The sequence below is a fragment of the Ctenocephalides felis genome, unplaced genomic scaffold (assembly GCF_003426905.1).
Source record: "Ctenocephalides felis isolate EL2017-DRISC unplaced genomic scaffold, ASM342690v1 CF-g0.4_SCAFFOLD_03413, whole genome shotgun sequence".
NCBI lineage: Eukaryota > Metazoa > Arthropoda > Insecta > Siphonaptera > Pulicidae > Ctenocephalides > Ctenocephalides felis.
Genome location: NW_020539567.1, coordinates 1 through 9,497, shown reverse-complemented (window position 1 = coordinate 9,497; position 9,497 = coordinate 1). Strand labels below are relative to the sequence as shown.

Sequence of the window (9,497 nt, the reverse complement as noted above, 5' to 3'; positions counted from 1 at the left end):
GCAATTTGCTTGACGCCATACACCACTAGTTGAATATTTGATCGGCACAATGTAGCGAAAAATGTCAAAATTAATTGTAAATTTAATTTATAGAAAGCTACATTTTTCTGCACGATGTACAAACAATCTGGACAAAATACAAAAGTTTCACTTAAAATATTCAAATCGTTTCTATATTCAAATCGTTATTTGAATATAGAAATTTTCAATACTGGTCCATAACCCAAAAAAATCTATAAAACTTAAATATCATTAGTAAAATAATATAAATACGTAAGAAACTTTATCAGAATTTTATATTTGTATGCAAGATGATCATTTTATTTTTTTGTATTAAACGTCTGGTGGTGTCGCTCAACCAGCCTTGTCCAGAATGTAATCAACTTTTCACATACTCAAAATAAATCGAATGCTTGTCTGATCTTTATCTCTCATAAATTCAATGACTGTTTTTTTCATTTGTCACAGAATCCACCAAGAGTGTGAATATACTTCATATGTTTCATTATAGGTTTATAATTTACAAGAATAATATATGAAAATAAACAAAGAATAAACCAGCATATAGCAGTAGTATAGTGCCACATCGAAACAGTTTCAGGAATATGCGAGGAGAGATAAAAAATGAATTAAGTATTTCTTCTTTGACCTGCTTTTTGAAAAGTTTCAAGTTACATTCGATGAATTAAAGTAAATTTAATAAAAAGTATATATGTAGAGCAGGGCGAAGCACAAAGGTCCAATTTGACTTTGAGCAAATATAAACTATATTGTGAAAACCATAACAATTATATCACGACAAATAAGACATATCAAACGAACAATTATCTGACTACGTTCAGTAAACTGACTTCCACTTCATCATTGTAGAAATGTGCTTTTTTGAAGTCTTCCAAAAATTTGTTATCTAGACCTTTTTATCCTATATGCGGGGTAACTTGTAACGGCAGGTGGCAAAAGGTTTAAAGCCTTATTATAATTTTAAAGGTATTTTACAAAATAATTACATTTTTAACTAACTAACTAACTAACTAAAACTACCAACGGAAGAAAATACTTTTATTATGGATTTTCAAAGATTACCGTTTATCTCCCCCATTTCAAAGATTATCGTTTTTAAATCAAGTTTGTAGCTGGCTATACATCTTTTATCCTCTACTTTCAAATATTGTTAAAAAACAATGCTTAACTTTACTGATTTTTGACACATCGGTGGTGGACCTTTTTAATCCCGGACCTTTATATCACTATCTATTCTGCGATAAATTCTGGGAAATTATAACTGGAAAAATGTTATTCGACAAAATGCCCATTTGATGGATACCAAATTTAGGTTCTGAATTTAAATAAAATAAATAAAAAATAATATAACCTAGAAAATGTTTTATAAATACCAATGAGTATATAATTATACAAATGAGATCTTTCAGAGCACCGTGTTTGAGAAAAATATGGCAAAAAGTGCTTTTTCATATTAACATATCAAAAAAGTTTATATTTTGAGTCTCTAGTAACACTTGCGGCCCGTTTACTAACGTTTTTGTATATAAATAAAACTACAAACAAAACTACTTATTACAAATTTATCATAAATAAATAATATTCGCGTAAAACATCCTATTAAACGTAATTGAACATCATCTGTCAAAAGCGTTTGACATTTCACGAAATTGCCACCGTCCATTGTTTTATTTAAATTACGCTTCTACAAAAATTTTCAAATTAAAAATGTAAAGTTAATTGTAAATAATTTCTCACCTTTTGGACTTTCTCTGGATTGGCACGAATTTTTCAAGACTAAGACTGGCCAAATCGATTCAGCTGTTTTCGAGTTTTATTCGGACATTTGAAAGAGAGCTCCATTTTTATATATAAGATATGAACAATCTTAGTATTAATAAAAAATCTTATTAATCATAAAATTCATGTTACATAAATTTCATAATGAAATATGTTTGCAGAACCTCATAATTCTGCTCAAAGTTAACATCGGATTTGGCTAGAAGTTGTCCTCAATTGACTCAATTGAAATAAAATTTACATGAAAACTAAACACTCCATTGCTTTTCTTAAATTTTAATTTCACCTTCAAAATGACTTGGATGGCGCTTTTCCAAGAATTAGAGATACGGCAAGAGAAATTGAAAATTCAGATATTTTCTTGCGCGGAATAATTGAATACGTTTCACATGCACACCGAGCAGCGTGTCAACCCAACCATGCTCGCTTTATTGCTTTTTTCTTGTTTCAAACAATACTACTGTATTTTTTGTGTGTTTTCTTTATTCTTTCATTTGCCAAAGAGATATTTAACGATCGGCAGTAATGAAACAATAAATGGTATCGAATATAGGAAGGCAATCGTAGGGCTCAAAAATCGTTTAATCATGCGTAGTTACGAGAAAAAATCATTCGAAGGGAAAATCAAATCGATTATTTTATTAGGATTGTTATAAAAATAATACTTCAAATAAATTACTAAGTATTAAATGTTTACTTTGATACATAAAAAAATGTATATGTTTTATGAACACCAAACAAATTGAGTATCTATTGACAAAAAATAATAATAATGCCATATAACATAATAATAACAATGCCATGTAGCATATAATAATTACAATCATTACATATTATTACTCTGCATTAAAACAATAATAATAATGATGCAGACTACCAATCGTCAATGTAATTATTAAGCTGGTTATCAAAAAAAATCTGTATAAAACAATTACCGTTTCGTTGGTGGGGTCGATAGGGGATTTTCAATTATTCAATTTAAACGATATTAAAATATGTTTTTGTCTCAATTCGGCATGTAAACCGTCCTGCATAATATTGCCATAGCAACTGTCCCGTAAACTGTAATATACAGAAATGTGCAGGTCCGTCACTTTTGGCATGTAATATACAACTACACTATCATCAAATTACGGTTTGGGTTATTATTATCGACTTCTTATGTAATATGACTTAATTTGCTTCAAGTTTATCAATATTTGATAATGTGTAACATTTTTTATGATTGCTAATTTTTGTAAATAGTTATCTTAATTAACGTAAAAAAACACTCCTGGGGTTATTTGAAACCTACAAGAATTGAATTATATACAGATTCAAGTAAAGAAGATTGGGCTCATGTAAATTGTTTTACAAGAGGCATTATTTCTTTTATTTGCATTAATTGCAGTTTACTTTGTTTTATGATAAGAATTTATATGACATGATACACCAAATTTTTTATGTTTTATTTATTATGAAAAGAGTTACTTAGACAAAGAATAAATAAAGGTCGTTTTTTGTCGTTACTACTTGCTCCGGTAGATGTTACAACTAGCCCTAGACAGGGGATAAGTTGTAACACCCGACTTTTTTTTAGAAAATAATTTTGAAATAATGAACAATAGTTATATAATTATTTGTATTGTATTCGGTGTAGGAAGAGTTATTGCATCTATTCATCTTTATTTCACAGAAATATAATTAGTGGATTTCAAGATATATTAATATAAAACAATGGTACAACAAATGCCGACTAGTAGTCAGGCTCCCTACTAGTCTGCTAATTATGAAGAAATGACTAGTCCGATCGTCGCGCTAAACTGATCATTTTTTTCCAGTTTAATCAAATGACTTAAATTTTTGGAACCCTTGCAGGCTTATTTCAGAAAACGTTAATATAAAGTCAAATTTTGGCTGTAATACACACATATACATTTTCTAATTTTTGTGTCAAACGATTCAAAATGTTTTAAACCGCCAAAAACAAAATTTAATTTTATGGTGAAAACATAAATTTTCTTACAGTTTTAATAAAAACTATCGAACTTTTATATTACGTATGATAATAATTTCACAAATTCAAATTTTTGAAAAAGGTCAATTTTTTCCAAAATTTCAAAATTCTCAGAAATCTAATTTTTTCAAAGTTTTCAAAAAATTCCAAAGCTTTTTAAAAATTCTAAATTTTCGATTCTGGAAGTTCCAGCAATTTGTTTTAAGGCACGATGCCATGCACCACTAGTTATATGCAGTTTTTCAGATAAGCACAATATCAAAACGACTTAAGTCTGCCACGTTCGTGGGCGATATTTATTTTGGCAGAATGCCACGCACCACGAATGCCTCGAAATATCATGCTGAATACGAATATCAGGCCAGATCAGCGGACTGTCGCACCCTAGTCTTCCCTAGACGACAAGTTTATAAGATGTAAACATGAAAATATCTTCATCCAGATAATAGTAGTAGATAACTACTATGTGATATAATGCCGAATTCGGGACAAGGCTATACTTACTATAAGGCCATTCAGTCTTGTTCGATGCGTCTGAAGGCACGTGCTCGCTTGTACTGCGCAGTGTTTTCATATCGAATATGATTGTTTTGGCTCTGTTTTCACAATTCTGTGATATTTATGTATGTTTATTGAATTAATAGATGATTGGTACAAATTACAATATATTTTTGAATTTAATACGAATAGAAGATTTATTTTATCAAATAATTATAATAACGTTATCTAATAGATGTTCAAGCGTATTGTTTTATCAGACATCATCAAGATCATTTTGAAACCTGAAAATTCATCAATGTTTGATAATATGAATATCAATTCAAAGAATTTATAAAAAAACATTCACTTTATTAATTATACATTCAAATTTATACCGTATTCATATGAAAATATCAAAATGAAACTGCAATAATTACTATTTTTGTATTATTTTCATTAAATTTCAACTAATGGTTTTAATTTTTTTTTCAGATACTGAAAAACAACTATAAACATGGCGAAAATATTGAAGCAAATTAATGGTAACAAATGCCGATGCAAGGAAAGCCGATACAAAGCAAAATTTTCAAATTATCAATCGAATGTGGAATGTAAAACACGCTGGCTAAAATAAAGCTAATCAAAATATGCAATACAAGAATTTACACGAATAAAATAAATATCATGTGAACACTGACGTCATATCAAAGATAAAATTTAAATGTAAAAATACGTTAAGTTGATCATTCAAGTTGATGTTTGTACACGAAAAAAACATATATTGTTCTCACTGTGCAAAAATCTAAAAACTAAAGGCATTTGAAAAAGTAAAATAAACTCAAGTGAATTTCAATCACCGATATTAAGTGTTGACTGTATATGTGCAAATGCGAATTAAGACTACTTGTCTTCACCGTAAGCGCAGACAATCTGCTGCAACGAAAAGGATTTTATTTTGATAAAGATTTGTTATTTTAAACACATCGTTATATCGTATGTAAAAGCATTGCACTACTATAAAATGATTGAAAAAAAATTCATATAAAAAGGTCACCATAGAATAATATGTTTAAAGTTAATTGTTTCCGACGAACAACAAACAATAAGAGTGAAAGTATACTAAGAAAACGTTCTTGAAATATAACAGGCGTTAAGACGCAGAATAAACAGATTAATATTTGCTAGAGACTTAAATAGGTTAACAAGTGCCGATCGAATTTTTCAACAAATCTTTCCTGGTGTCAAATAGTTGTCAGTGTTGGTGATATGTGATGGTTGTGATGCTGTCTCAGGCGGCGGATGCACGACTAACTTCGCCACGTGAAGCTAACAACAGTCGGGAACCGAAGTTAGAGCAAGTAGATGCTTCAGCGCTAGCAGGCGCGGCGATATTATGTGAAAACTTAAAACCGAAAGCGTTTGTGGAGCCGCTTCGCAAAGAAGTCGACAATAGCGACGTTCCAATCCTAAACAATATCAAGCAATACTTGCACGACCGCAGAACTTCCTTTATTGTTGCCGCTCCTCAGCACAGAACTATATTCAACGATCTGCACGACTCGCCCAAGTGCAAAGGACCGAAGCTGATTAACTGCCGCCCGATGCCTCTAAGCAATCATCGCGTTAATAATAACAACAATATAAACAATAATAACAATTATAGTATTACGACAAGCAACGCGGAAGGACTGCTGAACTCTTGCGATTACAAAGCGATGCGCTACTACCGGATATGGATCTACACGTGTAACGCCGTGCTTATGTTTGCAGTTCTGGCGTTCTGCATAGCGGCCGGAAAACTGCTCGTCAACGACTACAGGCGCCATCTCATTCCACACTTGACGCTACATCAACCTAGTTTGGTTTATGCTTATCTTGCTCTCTTGGCTCAAAGTGGCCTCCTTCAAGCAGTGGGATGTTTAGGCGCTTTGCGCCTCAACGAACGTCTTCTGAACATATATTGGTTGTCGTTGCTATTGCTTTTACTCGGAGACGCTGTGGTTGGAATCTACTGGATCTTTCGTTTTGAAATGATTCGGGCCGAATTAAGACCAGCTCTTAGAGAGCGTATCTCTTCTACCGGAGATTATGGTACCGATACAGAGTTTACAGAATTATGGGATCGATTACAAAGGGAATACTCTTGTTGTGGTGTCGTGAGTGAACAGGATTTTCTTACGGGAAATCGATCGCGAGATGATTGGAACGCTCCAATCAGCTGCTGTGGTCGATTCACTACTCAACTAGCCGATAATGCGACTCGGGTGTGCCACGCATCTAATATGGCAGGGTGTGAAGAAAAACTCTTAAGTTGGCTGAAACAAACGGCCGATGTTTTATTTGTTTTAGGATATTGTGTGATTGCCTTTCTTAAATTGTGTTTTCTCGGAATACTAAGGTACGAAATAAAAGAAATGATACAAAAAATTAAAATTCTTCAAAGTGAACTTAATGCTGAACTGACAGCAGAACTAGGAGTCTCCACAAGTCCCAACCATGTACCGCCTCCTATGCCAGCAACCGTATCTACGGTAGTTCCCATCACAGCCGGATTAACTAATGTCAATGGCGGACCAGCGCATACTTTAGAAACAAAAATGGCAAATAGAACAGTAAGACAGGAATCGGCGGAAAGCGAGAGGGAAGCTCTATTAGCACCAGATTTAGATCCCTTGAATCAAACACCTGTGCACCCAAGTCATCTGAGTCATGAAAACTTAAAAATGCACCACAACAGACTCTTTGGAAATGAGGGTGCTGCTGAAGATTCTGACAGCAATTCACACTGCCCGCTTTTAAGTACAGAACTTCCTACCAGCACTCCTAAAAATGTAAACGGTAACAATAACCATGAAATGAGAGAATTGCAAGAGACAACAAAATTTACAGGAAGGAGAATGGTATCTGGTAGCGCAGCGACCAGAATCTGACTAAGATATTACTTGGGACAGATGTTTGGAGATAAATGGAAAATGGCTGGTGGGACATCCCGAAGACGCAGACCGGTCAGACGTAATACAGAAGCATCATGTTCAATGACGATGCCTCCGATCAAGTTTAGATCGAATTCTCAACCAGACAATATATAACATCGCACTTGTGGTGAACTCGAATTGTGCATTTTTGATTATTTCCGTAATGACCATTAAAACAAAACAGTCTAACTAGAAGCGATTTTAATAAAACACCAAAAATATTATAACATAGATAGATCTAGAGATTTATTCTAAGCGATGATATTTTAGTAGTAAATAGCTAAAAAGTTTATAGATACTATTTTTAAAACATATTGTAATAGATATGTATATTATTGGACTATTAGAGCATATTTTGACACAGTCGTAAAATAGATATTATAAAATATGTTATGAGCTTTTCAAATAATTATAGAATATTTATCATAAAGTAGGTTCTTTATTATCATTAACACAATTAATTAGCGCATATTGCTTTTGTAAATATTAAATATATGGACAATGTACTAAGAATTCACTTCCGATTCATTTAACTTATTTCGTATGGATACACATATTTACATATGCATGTTATTATAGAAATGTATTAATATTACAACATGCATTTTTTTTTAAAGTTAATGAGAATTTACTTTTATAAATATATACAAATTACATATGTAAGGCCGCACGTTAAACCTGATTTCAATATTCATGATCAAGACATATTTTCACATTTCAAATATTTTAATTCATTATATGTTGTTATTGGCAATTCATTATTGTTTTACTGTGTTCTTACTTTTAATAATACATTCAAATTATACTCTTTTTTTCTTAAATTTGTACACTGATATATTTAATATTTTCAATGGCGCATGTTATCTGAGGTGGCACTAAGTAATTATCAGGATTATATGTAAATGTATTATTTGCAAATTATATATACATATATAGGCAAACTAATATATTTTATAGACTGAAATAAATTAAGTTGTAACTTATCCATTTTTGTAATCCAGGATATGCATATAAGTAATTTTCGTCTTTCAGCAATTTGTAATAATAAAAGATCTGGATGCATTATCAAATGTAAATCATCCCGTTACGAGTTTAATCAAATTGCACGCCTTTCTTTATAAAATTATATTAACACTTTTAAATATCATAGAAAGCACAAGTTTGCAACATCTCAGACAAAAACATTTTCAAAATCATGATCGCCTTAAATTAAATTTGTTAATACCCCAACCAATACAGCTCATTTCAAGCATTTAGCAAAAAGTATCTTCCAATAATATGCAAACGAATTAAGTTTTTTGAACTCATTAGTTTAAAATTGCGCTCATAAACAACTATTTTTACCGAGATGGAACGTTCTTAAAATTTATTTCATGAAATAAACGCATCGTCAAAATTACAGGAAATTAAAATAACAAGAAAAATAGAATGTCTGTACAAATACGAAAACTACAGCTTGAGTATCTCGTTTACCTGATAGATTTTTTGCACCTTTTAAGATACATATTATGCATAAAACTTTAATTATTTATAAACTAGAATATAGCATTATGAGCTTATAAATACTAAAAACCCTGCTTAGGTAAGTTACATAGAAATTTCATAAAAATTTACTTGTAAAAATAATTCATAAGTTTTTAATAAATTTAGGATAGAATATATATTATTAAATAATTTCAAATGTTTTCTTTTATGTTACATACATTCAAACATTCAAAGTTGAACTTGTTGAATGCGGTAAACACATGCTTTATTAAAAATATGAAATAAGTATCAAAATTTTGATGGTGCTAATTTTTCAGATATTTAAACAAACAGGTTAATTTTTTTTTTTGAAAATAGTTATGAATGGATAATTAGACAAAGTTATGATTAAACTCTATGGATGTATAAAACTGTTTTTTGTGTTACTTATTATGTAAAAATATCTGAATAATTCATCAATCAATTTTAAAACAGAAAATACAGCAGATGATGCTTATTTTCTACACTTAGGGCAATAAGAACTTACTCAAAAGATGTAACTTATCAAACCTTAACTGTTTTTCAAATAAACCACCTTCGGAGTAAATTTGTGATATCAAAATCTATTCTAAATGTTAATTCGCTTTAATAATTCGAAGTTACTTATGTACAAATTTAAGAGAATACCCATAAAAAATTTCATACATATTTTGTTATTCGTTTATTCGACGTTGCAATTGACATAAATGTTACACATGCATTATTGTTGATTCTATTATTAA

General features: G+C 30.8%; 1 protein-coding gene across 1 annotated transcript; it reads left to right on the top strand.

Moving 5' to 3' along the window:
* The first annotated feature begins 5,547 nt into the window (after window positions 1-5,547).
* Window positions 5,548-7,474, top strand: LOC113382257. The gene has a single exon (XM_026620762.1). It carries the CDS (start codon window positions 5,548-5,550, stop codon window positions 7,204-7,206), a length of 1,659 nt encoding a protein of 552 aa, XP_026476547.1. The 3' UTR covers window positions 7,207-7,474.
* The last annotated feature ends 2,023 nt before the right edge of the window (window positions 7,475-9,497 follow it).